Here is a 16519-nt window from a genome sequence, read left to right on the forward strand (position 1 = left end):
TGGAGTAACACCATGAGACAACAATCAATTATGGCAACAGGTATAGCCTCGACGCGAGGCTATACCTGTTCACCTGAGTGACCTGAGTGACCTGAGTCTCAAGTTGAGGCTAGGCAACAGGGTGAGAACCCATATTGTATACAGCAGGGTGGGAATTACACAGAGGCCTCCGTTGCCCCTCCCTCTGGCTGTGATGCCCTGAGATCCCTAAGGCCACCTTGGCAGTGCCCTGCTACCAGCCTGCTACTGTCAGTTGCTTTACAAGTGTCAGTGGTCTTAGTTTAATGTAGCCTGCCCTATGCAAAGGATAAGAAAAATCGCTCTTCACGATGTCAATTGAGCAATGGCCTTTGTGCCCTGGCATGTGGCCTTGTGCCCTAAAAAATTATGCAATGCCGAAGGCCAAATGGCCTTGCCCCTAAAACGATGAAATCCCCACCCTGATATACAGGCAAGATCAAAGAGTTGAGATCAGAGAATTCATCTATTAAAAAATCACTGCCAGGTTTACATGCCTAGAGGGGCTTTGCTGCTGAATAAAAAGCTCATGCTCAAAGGAGGAGAAAATGCCAAGGGAAATGAGCCCACACTTAAAAGTCAGTTGAATCACGCCACCTCCATGCCCATATAATTGGTTGATGGAAAACGAAAGACCCATTAAATCCTTCATAGGGTCTGTCTGGATGCAAGCCTATCCACCACTGATTCTGTGATGTATTTATCAGCCCCAACTGATTTGTTGCTGTCTGTTGTCAGTCATTGAACTCTTTGACCAATTGCAGTAGCAAAGCAGTACAACTTAACCAAAGAACTTAAATTGACAAGAACTGACAGCTAATGGGTTGTGCCAACTGTGATTCATATGGGGCTGGATACCAGGGTAGCATCAGGCAATATTGTTTCCTAGATAGTTCAGGACTGGACACAGCAATCACTTAGTTTCATTATTGGAACCACGTCACTATGTTGCAGAGATGCTCACGATGCTCAAGTCATGTCTTGCAAGTCCAAGTCAAGTCTCAAAGTCTTTGAGCTAGAGTCCAAGTCAAGTCTCAAGTCTCTTATGGACGAGCGTTCTATCATCTGCTGCATGCCATCCAGTCTGCTTGGAACACTGCATAGCTCAAACTAAGGAATTCAAAGCATCTACTGTATTATCCTCACTCCTTTATCAATTACAATATTTCTCTCTGTCAGAGAGTTCAACATTTTTGTCTTTGGCTTTCATGACAGTGATTGAAAGCCTGATCCTCCTTTTCCTCCACTTTCACGTTCTCCTCTCTTCCTTCTCCACTTCTGCGCCAAAGCAATCACACTATGCTGCCTCCATGACCTTGGTGTGTAAACATCTTTGTGTCCATAAAGAAGATCCAAAGCTAACACCGCTAAGTCACTAGCAGTAGTCTATTGATTTTGTTTATGGACACAAGGTTATTCACACTACGCTGCCTCCATGGAATCTACACACAGCCAGAGAGAGAAATTCAATACAACGATAAATTGAATTGAATTGAATTTCTCTTTCTCTCTGCCGGCCTGCTGAGTGGCCTCAGCCTTTAGTGGCATTCTTTTGTTGGGAAAGACACCACTTCCTTCCTTCCTTATTTTAGAAAGCAAGAAGGTCCCGGGTTCGAACCCCGGTCCGTCCCAGGTCCTTTCTGTGTGGAGTTTGCATGTTCTCCCTGTGTTCGTGTGGGTTTTCTCCGGGTGCTCCGGTTTCCTCCCACCATCAAAGACATGTATGTTAGGGTTAATACTAGGGGTGTCACAATATATCGTCCCACGAAATTTCGCGATAGTAAAACGTCACGATATGTATCGTTGAGATGAAATCTCATATCGTGAAAAAAAAAAAAAAAAAAAAAAAAACATTTTTTTTTTTTTTTTTTTTCAAAAGTAGACAAAGAAACGTCTTTGTTTGTTGAAGTTCAATGTGTGGAAAGTAGTTCAGTTGAACAAGTCTGAAGAGACACATGAGAAGTTATACAGGAGAGAAACCATTCAATTGAGTTTCTGGCAAAACTGTTTACTTGACAGGAAAAACTGAAGATGCATAAAAAATAGACTAAGAAAAGTCTTGTTGTTTGAGTTTGAAGAAAAACTGAAGATGCATAATGAGAATTTATACTGCTGAGAAACCTTTTAGTTCAAAGTAAATCTAAGTGACGGTGTAACTCATTCTATTTCAAGATAAGCCTTATCTCCAATCTCATGTTTTTTCTAGTTGTTATTGTAATAACAATTTCCCACAACAGCATGTTTTGTATTTGTGCATTTCAAATAAAATACTACTTTTCCAGTCATATATTGTCATTATTCAAGTTTAAAAAAATATTGTTAAAATCGTATCGTATCGTATCGTTATCGTGAACCCAGTATCGTGATACGTATCGTATCGTGAACTGAGTGTATCGTGACACCCCTAGTTAATACTCCTGTCAGTGCTCCTGACCAAGGCACTGGCAAAAGAACTGGAGTTGGTCCACGGGTGCTGCACTGCGGCTGCCCACTGCTCCTCGATCTAGGAAGGTTCCTTAGTAGAGGATGGGTCAAATGCAGAGGATGAATTTCCCCATGGGGATAAATAAAGGATAACTTAAAAGAGTTGTGTCAAATGTGTCTTCTGTGACCCTTCAGTGTGTCCAATATTATCCTTTAGATGTTTGTGGAAGAAATTGGCCTCTTGAAGCCTTTTGTCTGCTAAGCTATTAAACCATGAGTTTCCTGTTAGACTCTTTGTACAATTCTGCCCACAGATATATTATTGACCAGACTGGCTATACAAGAGGCATTTAAATGTCCTTTATTTCTTCCTTATTTTTTTTGTCACCCAGGAAGAACTAACAGTAAGCAATGTTTGTGTTATTTCGTCACATAAATAATAATAATAATAATAATAAATTGTATTTGTAATTGCACTTTTCATTTTGGACAAAATCCCAAAGTGCTACAGAGTAAAACTAAATAAATAAGATAAAAGAAATAAAAAGATTAAAAGAACATTAAAAAGAACGTAAAAAATCACATAAAAAGCCTAAAACTAAGGAAAGCACAAAACTAGAAGGCTTTATTAAAAAGGAAAGTTTTCAGTCCCTTTTTAAAAGCATCCACCGTCTGTGGAGCTCTTAGGTGGTCGGGAAGAGTGTTCCACAGACGGGGAGCGGCAGAGCAGAAGGCCCGATCTCCCATGGTGCGGAGCTGGTGTCACAATTATGTCCAAAGTTGCTCAACTGGGGCGATGGTTTTTGTCCACTTATGTAGAGAGCAAGGTCAATGCTAATCACGAATAGAGGTAGACTTTAAGTGACCCTTTTAGGCCTCCAGCTTTATGATAAAGATGAAACACCACCTGACATCTCAGATGGTGTTTCCAGTCTTCCATGAATCCGCTGGAATCAGAGCTCATTATGCAAATGACATGCCTGCCCGGCCCTCATGCCTGACCTTGCTGATGGAAGTCACTGAACCTGGGGGAGAGTGCTGTCATCAGAAAACAACATAGGTCCTATTCACCTAGCCACGCCCATTTGACCCGGTTGTGTGGTTGTGTCACGACTTCCGGCTAAAAAAAAGAAAAAGAAAAAGGCCGGCTGCTCCAATATCATCTAACTCTGAATTAACTAATAATTTAGCCAATTGTATGTAACATACTGTAGCGATCCGGGGTTTTACATGTAATGTGGTGTTCCGTGTTTAGCTAGGAACTGATGTGTGTGGGCGTGTTCCTGGGGGGAACGGTGTGTAAGTGGCCTTCCTGTCTGGAGGCATGGGTCAGTCTGGATATGTGAGCAAGCTAGCTGGTCGTGTGTAGAGCTAGCAGCGAAGCTACCGCTAGGAGCTGTGTGTGAAGCCAAGAATAAAAGCCCTGTACCAACTTCAAGTCTCCGGTTCCTTGGACGAATACCTGATTCGTTACAATAGTGTCAGAAGTTAAGCGGGGAATATTGCCTCCGTGTCGGCCAAGATGGTAAATAAGCTTCGCAGTAGGGAGCGGAGAGGAATCAAACGAGAGGCGAGGAGGGAGAAAGCCCGGGCGGACAGCCAGGCGGCCGGAGAGGAACACGGCCAGGCAGACATAGCCGCTCCTGCGGAGAACCAGGCGGAGCGAGCAGTGGCAAGCCCGGTGTTGGTGAGGGTGAAGCTCGAGCCAGACGGCGGAGCCGCTGTAGCCACGGAAGCTATCCCGCGGCCCAGTGACAGGGCTATGGCGGGAACCGAGTCGGCGCGGGACGGCGCCCGCCGAAGCAAGAAGGAAGTGAATCCCCCGAAATACAACGGTAAAGGCGAGTGGGAGTCATACTACACGATGTTTAACGTGGTGGCAGACATAAATGGCTGGTCGGGGGAGGAGAGAGCCAACCATCTTGTGATGTCCCTCGAGGGCGATGCTATAACGTGCGTGGCAGCAATGGCCGATACAAAGAACTTGGATGTGGTGGTAGCGGCCCTACGGAGGCGCTTCGGCCGATGCGAAGAGAAAGGCATCGTGGTTGCGGAACTGTGTAACAGGCTTAGACGGCCGGGGGAGTCACTGCGGGCACTGGCAACAGACATTGAGATTCTCAGCCGGCGCGCATACAGCCAGCTGCCGCCAGAGTCGCTGGACGAGTTGGCCAGAAACTACTTTATCCAGGCAATCGTACCGCGGAGTCTAAGCAATCAAATAATGCTGGGACGACCAAAGACACTAGAGGAAGCGCTGGAGTTGGCACTGGAAAGAGAGACAGTGGAGGGTTGGGGCGTGAACAGCGGCACGATGGAGGCCGCCCCGTGGTGAGAATGGCAGCGGAGAGCACGCTCCAGGAGGAGCCAGCGTGGAAGAGTGCGTTGGCGGAGCAAAGCAGCACGGTGAGAGAGCTGTCTGAATCGGTGCGGCAGTTAAAAGAACAACTGATCCAAAGCGCGACCCTGCAGCCCACCCCACGAAGCAATAACCGACCCAGAGGGTCCGGGAGCATGATCTGTTGGGGCTGTGGGCGCCCCGGACATCGGGAAGCAGAGTGCCGCCGGAGAACGTGGAACCAGGGAAACGGCACGGGGCCCGTCTAGAAGGGGCAAGACGGGTCTCCGATGTCATATCCCCCATGGCCACGTCACCACGGGAGGGAGCCCATCGACATCGACGGGGAGGTGGGGCTCCGCCTTCCCCCGAAGCAGACGACATCGCCGGCGCTGTCAGCAGGCAGAATGGGCCGCGCACGATAAACGGCTGCCTTGTTCCGGTCTTCCTGCAAGGAAAGTCCTGTCTCGCCCTGGTGGACACGGGGTGTACGGCAACGCTGGTGAACTCCAACATGATGCCAGAGGGAGCGCTTCTAGAGCAGCCAGCGGCACAGCATCTGAAGACAGTATCCGGTGAGTTGATGCCGATTAGGGGAAAGGGATCAGTGATGATAACTGTGGGGGGATGGACAGTGAACTTTCCAGTGTGGGTAGTGGATATGGCGGGGCCCTGTATCTTGGGGGAAGATTATTTGACGCTAAACCAATGCACAGTAGACTTGGGGAAGAGGACACTTGCGTTCGCAGGGGGCCCAGTAGTCCAGATGGTCCACCCTCCCGCCGCTCCGGGAGAACAACCAAATGTCAATAGCATCACCGTCTACCGTGTCACGATTGGCCCCACCCGGAGTCGCAAAAGAGACTGTGTTGGACATGCGGGGAACCTGGGCACATAGCGAGGTGGTGTCGCAGGGGTCCCGGGGGACAGACCAGGTACGCGGAGCAACGGTACTGGGGACGGCCGGCAGCCTGCTGGTTATGCGGAGCGATTGGACACCTAGCCAGAGAGTTCTGCTCTAGGTTAAAAACTGAGCATGTGAGAGCTTTATCAAACACAGATGGCGCCCTGCCATCTTCTTCCCACAGGGGCCCCCTGGCGGCTGCGGGGCCGTAAGCAGCTGCTTAGTTTGCTTATAGGGAGATCTGTCTCTGACCAAACCCTAACCCTAACCACATTGTTGTACTTGCCTAAACCTAATGTTTTATAAAGATGTGTGTGGTTTGAGCGGGAATCGAACCCCAGTCCTCAGATTAGAAGGAAAGCACCTTACCCATTAAGCCACAGCAGGACCGAGCACTCCCTGAGCTGCAACTTTTTCACACCCTAACCCTGATCTTAACCACACACACAAAAAAAACTTTCCGCATGTTTTCAGAAAGAAGCAGTTGCGGCGACCAATCAAATGAGTTTGGGGCGTGGATATCCCGGCCCACACTAGGGAAAAATGCAACGATACCAACACGGTGATATCAGGACGTCCTGAATGGCACATCTGCGCATGTGCGTGTAGTCGTGATAGGCACATGTGGAAGCCATCTTAATAAATCAATCAGTCAGTCAAGACCCAAGCACGTGTGACAGCGTCTATCATTTAATAACGAGCGTATGAGAACGCCACAGCGGGGAGCTTCAGCGGCAGGACGTAGCACATGGGAGGATCACGCTATTCCCACCAGTTCAGTTCTTCCGTGTTGTGAACGCTGAAGAAAGCTTCGTGCTGAAACGCATCTGTTGTTCTGTTGTTTGTCCCAGATGCCTATTAAACATTGAAAGGACATTTAGAGTGCTGGCCTGCTCCTTTTTTTACTTCTATTTATAGAGTGCCAAATCACAACAAGAGTTATCTATATAACTTTATACAACAGGTAGATCCAGCCGAGCAATTTGATTGGACAAGAGGGATCCTACCAGTGCCGATATTTCACGATAACGCACTGGCGCTTCACTGTGTGTAGATCACTCCGCTTCACAGCTGCTCTAATCAACAAAACGCTTCACAGCTGTAGAGTAGACAGTAGTAAAGTAGACAGCCTGCAGTTAATTAGGCTGATTAGGCTACATTTTCGGCAAAGCAGAAAGCTGAGGGGACTATTTTTTTTGGCGGAGGAATAAATAGAGAAATCATATAATTTCTCAGCTTTTTGTAATTTTTTTAATCAGCTTTGTTTAATAGAACTGTTGTATAAAAGCAATATCACACTCGAGGTTGTGCTGTTGTTGTCTAATATCGGAACTGCTGTGATTATCCTCGGCACTCGGCCTGCGGCCTCGTGCCTATGACCGAATCACAGCAGTGCCGATATTAGCCAACAACAGCACTCCCTCTCGTGTGATATTGCTTAAATATATATTTATATTTTAGACCCAACAATTGAATCAATTCTCCCATAGACTGGCCTTTTACTGCACAGGTCATGTAGCAATTTAAACAATTTCCCAACAAGATAGATACCCGAGGACCCTATTGGCCTTATTACTCAAATCAAGTCATCTAGAATTCACCTAGCCTACTCCTTGCTGATTTCAAGAGTAATGTGATTATGACTGGAGCAGGCATTCATTCTTGTCAGATTAGCTATAGGCTACACTCAGATGAACGGTTCTTAAAATCACAGAATGTGATTATACTTCCACCTGGAGAGTGTTTTCTGCCTGTTCCCATCTAAACTACAGCAGCTTATGTGAGAGGAATATAAACAAAACAGACAAATTGTTTTTTCTTGAAGGACACTATCTCCTGGGATTTGCAAAACAGTGCATTGTGTGCGTGTGTGTGTGTGTGTGTGTGTGTGTGTGTGTGTGTACGTACGTACACACACACACACGTACGTACACACACACACACACACACACACACACACACACACACACACACACACACACACACACACATAGATCAATAGATAGATAGATGGATAGATAGATAGATAGATAGATAGATAGATGGATAGATAGATAGATAGTTAGATAGATAGATAGATAGATAGATAGATAGAGATAGAGATAGAGAGAGAGAGAGAGAGAGAGAGAGAGAGATAGATAGATAGATAGATAGATAGATAGATAGATAGATAGATAGATAGATAGATAGATAGATAGATAGATAGATGGATGGATGGATGGATGGATGGATATACATATATAGGCTATATATAGTGTAGGCTATATGTATATATATATATATATACATATATTGTCAGGATCGGTGTTAGACATGTGGATCTATTCGCGGGTCGTTGAGGGCCAAGACACTCTCCAAGAGTAGGGGAGTTGCAACCGTTCCCAAAACCTCGAACAGTGCAGCCCCAGCCATCAAGTTCCACAACACCCCAGCTTCATCAACTACCCGCGAATAGATCCACATGTCTAACACCGATCCTGACACATATATATATATATATATATATATATATATATATATATATATATATATATATATATATATATATATATATATATATATATATATATATATAGCCTACACACCCACCCACACACACACACACACACACACACACACACACACACACACACACACACACACACACACACACATACACACACACACACACACATACACACACACACACAGAGAGAGGGAGGGAGAGAGAGAGAGAGAGAGAGAGAGAGAGAGAGAGAGAGGGAGAGAGGGAGAGATTTTTTCATTGGTAAAAGTTTTCGACCTGGTGGTTCGCTGCTTCTTCGCTGAGCTGAAGAGAGACACCACATCCTTGTCTCATTGCAGAATGCATTCATACAGTAGATGTATCTATGGAATGCACTTCTCAAACTGATGCTACCTGGGAGACTCTTGGCTTTGGTCCACGTTTGAGGGATAATTTCTCTGAATATTAGTTTTGTTTTCCGCGGGAGTCGGTACTGGGAGCAGCATGAGTGGTTCATCATGCAGCAGTTACTACAGCGCAGAGAGCGTGTTTGTGGACAGCTTCTCCTGCCCCAAACCTGGAAACGACGCCGCGGTCTTCTGCTGCGGATTTAACGACTTCAAATACTGCTGCGATGATCCCGACAGCTTCTATCCCTATGAATATGGATATATGTGGTGGCTGACGTAAGGCGTGCTCCTGACACTTCATTTGGGAGAGTTTTAAACTGCCGTTTGCCGTTTATTGTGGCTATAATTTATTTGTATTCCTCGGCTGTATGTAAACCAATTAGTGGACGAATTGGAATTGGATAACAGAAACAACAGACTAAATTAGGTGCTATTTGTTGTAGTATTATTATGATTATGATTATGATCATGATTGTTGTTATTGTTATTGTTATTATTATTGTGATTATGATTATGATTATGATTTTATTAATTTGTTATTGTTATTGTTATTGTTATTGTTATTATTATTAGTATTATTATTATTATTGTTATTATTATTATTATTATTATCATCATCATCATCATCATCATCACTACAAATACAGCAGTTTAGGCAGCAGCAGCTAGGCTACAGTATTTAAAACCGAAACACCCACTTGTCAGATCCCCAGTGGGTCAGCTGACAGAACATTTTCTGTCTCATCTATGACTTCAGAGTCAATGGCAAACAAACAAGAACAGCGATCCAAATAAAGCAAGTTAACCGCTACTTACATTTATACAATAAGTGTGATGTAGAGTGACAGTTATAAATATATAAGAAAAAAAAGAATTGTATGTACAGTATACGTGTAAACCACACTGGATTGTAAACAGATATTGCAAAGTTTATCAATCTATATAAGCAAAGCTTATAGACTAGATGAATGATGAATAGTTTGACAGTTATTGAGAGTTGATTTGAGTTAATGAGTTATTAATTTGAGTTAGTGTGGACCAGTGATGTCACTGGTCCACACTTTAACACTCAATAACTGTCAAATTAAATGACAGACTTCAAAACAGTTTACAGTTTTCTGATATACTACTGATGTTCTAATGATACAAAGCTGGTTGAAAATGGGCGGAGTGTTCCTTTAAGCAGCGCTGTTGAGTTGCAGCAAAATTGACCGTTTGTGATGTTCTTTGAAAGGGTCAGATGTTTAAAAAATCTAATTGTATGGCCTTGTGGCCAGGCTAGCCTAAAGAAATGCCTTTAAAGTTGTTTGACTGTCCAGCCAAATGTGTTATATGTTGAAAAGTGGCAGGCAGAGAGGCATCATCACAGACCATGTTTCTCATTTGTGATTGGTGCACTGCAATTTGAGACATTTTAAGCTTCACCCCCCCACCACCCCCACACCCCCCACCTCCCTCCCTCCCTCCCAATATTCTCTTCCCATCTCTTGCACATCATCTTATTGCTTCCTCTCCTCCCCTCAGTATCGGCGCTCTGGTGGGTCTGTCCATTGCAGCGGTGGTCCTCCTGGCCTTCCTCATCACTGTGTGTGTCCTCTGCTACCTCTTCATCGCCACTAAGCCCAGTCGTCTTGACAACGGCCTACCACTCAGAGCGCCAGGTCGGTTTTTTAAGGTTTTGGTCGGAGTGAAATGTCTCCCCATTCTAAATATAGCTGAATCGCTTGGTTTGACCAGGTAAAATGATTTATGCATAACTCCGGAATTGGGCATGACTTTGGCTCTCTATAAATCTGTCAATCACCTTAAAAGTTTGCTTGTGGGCGTGTGTGTGTGTGTGTGTGTGTGTGTGTGTGTGTGTGTGTGTGTGTGTGTGTGTGTGTGTGTGTGTGTGTGTGTGTGTGTGTGTGTGTACACTGTCCAGCACCAGATCCCAGCGAGGGGCCCAGCCATACGGGTCCACAGGGCTTCAGGAAACACTTCACAAGCAGGAAGCTGGACTGCGACAGCCAGCCACCGGCCCCTGAGCGGCTGTTCCAGAGGTGTTTCATGGGTACACCTGTCACCAACGTGAAGGTGGAGAGTCCCTCGTAGGCCCGCCCAGGGAGGCTCTCACTTTAACATGGGGCCACGAGTCCAGAGGTGCTGCACTGCGAGGGGGACAGCTACAACACTGTGGGAGGAATAGTAAGCAACACGTAGTGTGCAGCGGTGGGTGAGGACATGAGAAGTTAAGTTATCCTTTATTGTCCCCATGGGGACATTCATCTTCTGTATTTCACCCATCGAATCCTCTACTACGAACAAGGCCAAATTAAGTATTAAAGAATGTTTTTTTTCTTCTTCTTTTATTACAGTATATGGTCTCTCCTGATTCTAAATATACAGTAACTGAATCGTTTTGTTTGACCAAGTAAAACTATTTTATTTTTATAAGCAGTTTATGAAATGTCTATGGAAAGATGAATGGTTCACCAGTCACCACTTGCCCGGAGCCACCCAATAACAATCAATCATGAGACTTAATCTTCTTGGAAACAATTTTTATTTCATTCTGATTGGTCTTAGCTTTGTGTCATAGTTCTGTGGAGCCCGACATGAGCTCTTCATGCTGTGGGGCCCCGGGCACCTGCCCAGGTTGCCCATAATGGTAGATCCGGCCTTGACTAGGAACCTTCCTAGAACGAGGAGGAGCAGTGGGCAGCCGCAGTGCAGTGCAGGGACCAACTCCAGTTCTTTTGCCAGTGCCACGTTCAGGGGCACTGACAGGAGCATTGGTGGTGGGAGGAAACCTACACAAACAAACACGGAGAGAACATGCAAACTCCACACAGAAAGGACCTGGGACAGACCGGGGTTTGAGCCGCGGACCTTCTTGCTGTGAGGCAACAGTGCTAACCACTGAGCCACCAAACCCAAACCCGCTGAGAAAGGTTGCATTACAATTACAATATAGAGAGCACCGCTGGTAATGAGTGAAGGACAAAAGGACATACCTGTTGATGAGAAGATGTGTGAAGCTCTTAACCCCAGTTATCAAGCACACAATTGTGTCTCTTTTTCCGTCCTTAGCAGCCATATAGCAGCAGCACTCCAGAGTGAATGAATGGATGCTTTCTCTACCTAAAGCAGACTATGAAGAGCTCCGTGAGTCCTTGGAAGATGAGGCATGAAAGGAGGAGGCCTAGATACACTGAGCTTACAGGCTGTGGAGACCCTGGCTGCACCCTGTGGAGCCTGGCTGCACCCTGTGGACCCTGGCTGCACCCTGTGGAGCCTGGCTGCACCCTGTGGAGGCTAAAGGTGCTGTGGGTTTGCAGCCACATCTGCTACCATTTTCCTCGGAGAGTGCGGGATCTGTGTTGAGAGAAGTCAGTGGCTCTGACTAACAATAAAGGACATCAGTTGGGGTGGAAATCTATCTCTGTATGGAGATAGATTATACAATCATATTGCATAGCTATGTTTTGCTGATATACATGCAATTTGGTGTATCAACTGCTGAGCAGCCCACTTCAAGCCAGAGGGGTTGAAGTGGGCTATTCCATTGCTGCTGTCGATGAGGTCAAGTTATTTTATGTGATGTTGCAGACTATAGGCACACTACCAATAAAAAGTTTGGACGCACACATTTTTTTTTATTTTTACTATTTTTCACATTTTCGAATAACTAGAAATATTGTGCGCTCAGTCATTTCTAGCGCCGCGCTTCGCATGCCGTTCAGAGCATGAGCAGTTGAGCACTTGTGGACCACGGAGCCGCGGAACCCCTCCACCTTATTATAGTAGTGAGATAGTAGTGTTAAAGAAATCAAAACTATCTGATATTTTAGATGATTTATGATTTCCTTGAGGGAAAGGCAAAGGCTTTAGAAAGAAATTCAGACATAGGCATCAACTTCACTATTTACATCTAACACAAATGTCAAGCATTTAAGCAGAAGCATTTAGATCCAAATGGCCTTAAAAGAATGAACAAACACAGAGCCTGTACAGAGCAACTTTTTGTGCCTCTGTATGGGAAACACTAACCTGACGCTGCCAGACGGGGGCGGTATGAACACAATACCGCCCCCGTCTGGCAGCGTCAGGTTAGGGAAACACTGCATCGCACTGCCAAAGACTGACTGCCTGCCTCAGTGACCTGAATTTGCCTCATGATTTGACGGGGAAAACAGGTGTGTACAGGTGTGTCCAAACCTTTGACTGGTAGTGCGCATGGCTGTGTAGGTGCAGGGTCACTGGACTATAGGTGAGAATAGGTTTGATCAGAGTTTAAACAGGCCATCCTCATTCGGGTGTCAAATTCCACCTCTTTGTCACGGCCCTCAGTGTCTGATCCTGGACCTTTTTGTCCTTTTTGCTTTTAGATGTTTTATACAGAAAGTGTATGAAAGCCATGCCCCGAACCGCCCCCCCGAGATACAGTATGTGAAGCACTTTGAGTAGTGGAAATGGCTATACAAACTGCATCTGAGTATGAAGATGAGTGTTTTTCAAGGCTGTAGAAAAGAAGAGAGCACTCAGAATGTTTCTTTTCGAAGAAGGTGACTTGCTGAAACGCATAGGTTGTTTGTACTCGGACCCAGACAGGGGCATTTCTAGAGAGTGCCCAGGGCCAGGGGTGGCACTGAAATCTAATTGGCCACCCCAAAATCCTGTGGATGCTGGCATCTGTAGCCCGACATTACTGTCTTTCAGAGGCTGTAGCTTGAAAGTTAGAGTGAAGATACTGATATCATATGAAACTAGAAGACCTAAGGCATCCATTGCTACCAACCATGTCATTCTAGTTGGAAGGAAATAACATCCACATCCATCCAATTTAGGCTAAATTTGGGCGAGGGAAAAACCACATCCTTCCTAAAGCTTGAGTCTGTGCCCCACCTGGTCCACCCCAGTCAAAATGCCCTGGACAGCCACTATGTTCAATTTTGGTTTGATTTGTGCTTGCATTTGGTGAGTCTGGACATTATGTTTTTCAAGGCTACCTGAGGCAAGACTAATGACATTTCTTCAATACCTGTACATGATTTCAAAGGACGTGTGTCATCATCTATCATTTAGTAAATGTTGATGAGGAAATATTTGTAAAGGCACCACGACCCTGACCTGGATAAGCAGCTGCAGAATGGATGGACTTTGTGAAGCAAACATGTCTGCTGATTGATACTCAAACTCGTTATTTTACATCCAAACAAATAGCATAGCATTTACAATCAGAATTCCTTTATTTGCCAAGGTATGTTTTCACATACTAGGAATTTGTCTTGGTGTGGTGTTGGTGCTCATGTAACATTGATACTGTAATAACAAATATACGAGAGATAAACAAATACCATATAAAGGATCTAAAGAGAGTAGACGATACATATTGTTTCCAACCAATACTTTATTGTATTCACCTGACCATGTAACCACAGCTGTAACCCATCTTGCTTGATTGCATTGGAATTAATTGTATCATGTGACCTGACCTGTATGTATTTAAGATGGCGTCTCACAGTCCTTTGCCAGTCTGATGAAGAGCTTTGCTCGAAACGTCACTTTTTTGTTGGGTGTTTGAAATAAAAAACACAAACTAAGAGCCCTTGCAGTGTGCAAGCTTTTTATTCATTTTTCACTCTAAAGAGAGTAGAGTCACAAAAAACACAATTAAAGACAAGAAACAAATAAAAAAGAGCGCAGCAACACACCGAGGCAGCTGAGCGTGTGTGCCATCTTGAATAGACCATTTACAATATTACACAATGCAAGTCACTAAATTGTGATATGTTGCACTCTCCAAAGTGCCAATATTTTAGCCTTTGCCTTATTAAGAGTTTTGATTGTATTGCATTTTTACTGTTGATTAAGAAAAAGGTAAGGCATAACAATGAGCATAAGACAGAAGCTGCATTTATAGCTCTGCCCATGCAGTGCCCACAATAAGACTGGAAGGAATGGATGGTCAGCTGCTTCTCAAATCTCCAGTCATTTAAGTGGCCTTCTTTTTTGTAACTCATAAAGGACGCTTAAGTATTTATATTGTGGTGCAAAATGTAGTGTCTTCTTGTGATAAAGGTTACCTGTTATGTGTGTAATGGTCATTTGCAAACGGACCTCATTTTGTCCATCATTCAAAATATTATTTTTTCTCAACACAAATGTACCACAGATATGTTATATTCTGTTTTAAGTATTTGTAAATAAAATACAATGAGTCTCTCTTATAGAATTAATACTTTAAAATACATACTGTAAATACATATACAGTACAATGCATGTTTCACAGAATGAAAGAGGTAAACAAGACAAGTCACAAAAGTAATATTTAAACAGGATTCTATCATTTCCCTATGGTTGGAATTCATGACTGTGAGTTTGGCCTCATGCTCATGCAACATACCTGCCTTAAATTGCCTCTCGAGGGACTAGTCATGTATTTTGAATTGAATTGAAATATCTTTTTCCCAGGAAGAACTTGGGTCTCTTAGCGCCCACGTCTTTTTCAAATAACCTTTTTAATGAGCTACATGACTGCCAAGCTGATCTGATGTATTTTCTCCCCGTTAATTGGACTATCTTCATAACCTTTAGACCAACCACTCCAGCAGGGTCACAAACAGCATAAAACACAAACAAACATAATGTTGGAAACTCAAGCGTTGGTGTAACGTATGTGAGAGACGCAAAGAGGTCTCTCTCTCACACACACTCTTCTGTGTTCAAGAAATGTTCTAGACAGAGGTTCATCTTTTACTTAAATATACTGTGTATTTGTTACATAAAAGGAGTCTCATGAGAGGAAGAGATGCACACAGCAGGAGGCGATGTACACTTCTTCAAAGAGGCTGAGAATGAACCAGTCCTTAGGCTATGTATGTTCCAAGGACGTACAGAATGTGCTGACATTGAACTATAGACATCTCGGAGACATCCAGGAGCCTCTCTGACAACAAGACCTCTGGCACAATACAGATACAGTGACGTGACCATACAACGTGAAACCTTACATTACATTACATACCATACTCTCTCGCTCTCCCAAACCCTTTCTCTTCCTCTCACACATTCTCTCTCTCACCCACTCTCTCTCTTGCAAATCTCACCCGCACTCTTTCTCTCTCTGCCATAGTGCAGCTATGGCAGTTTAAGAGCAAAGGATTACACAGGTCACAGAGACTTGAACTCAGACACTTGTCTTTCATGCCAGTTCAGATGTCCCATGGGCTTGGAGGTCTTAACCTTCCTCTGTAGAGAGCCATCGGCCCGGTCAGCCAGCCAAAACATGTTGTCTGCCAAAGGGCAGTCTGTGTGGTAGGACGAAGGATCACAGTGGAAATGTGGTTGACTCGAGGAAACATTCAAGCAGGAGACAATCTGCCTCGTGTGGCCTGACCTTTTTGTTCTTGGGATGAAGATGACGGATTTAATACCGATCCCTTGGCAGTTTTAACATATTCATCAGTAACATGTTTAATCCTATGATTCTACCCTTGAGAATTACATTTCACATTCTGCTGGGCTCCCACTCTAACAACTGAGTACAACGAGAAAAGGAAAGGTATTAATGTATTCAAGCCATGTTTTTTTGCCCCTGGTGGTCGTATTAATTCTGCCCACAATGACGGTGGGCCAGTGCTGTCCTCTGGCTTAGATAAACCATTGATTTAAATGTTTTAAAAGAAGAGTCTTCATACATTTCAGTAAACCAATGATTCCACATCCATCCATAACTATGAAGATGCCTCCAGTGCTGTTTTCCATACATCTGATTAAATTCAGTGCGAGCGAGCAACTCAATTAAACTGAATATTGAAGGGAGCTGATCAACAAGCAATGACCTCCATGAGGAAACATTCATTCATTCATTGAAGATAAAAAGAGCTGAAATTCAAAGCTGGAGACCATGATGTGAGGGAAGAGAAAATAGCCTCACTTTAGTGGTTGTGAATAGT

The 16519-nt window shown here is 44.3% G+C and overlaps 1 protein-coding gene across 1 annotated transcript; it reads left to right on the forward strand.

Annotated features, from left to right (window-relative positions):
- Positions 1–8673: 8673 nt before the first annotated feature.
- LOC310797260 (protein shisa-like-2A) lies at positions 8674–10673 on the forward strand (the record flags this gene model as incomplete). Its single annotated transcript, XM_083659619.1, has 3 exons — positions 8674–8855; positions 10104–10240; positions 10504–10673. 3 exons carry the CDS (start codon positions 8674–8676, stop codon positions 10671–10673), a joined length of 489 nt encoding a protein of 162 aa, XP_083515745.1.
- Between the last annotated feature and the right edge of the window lie 5846 nt (positions 10674–16519).

This window comes from Poromitra crassiceps (assembly GCF_964638095.1).
Source record: "Poromitra crassiceps genome assembly, chromosome: 23".
Classification (NCBI taxonomy): domain Eukaryota; kingdom Metazoa; phylum Chordata; class Actinopteri; order Beryciformes; family Melamphaidae; genus Poromitra; species Poromitra crassiceps.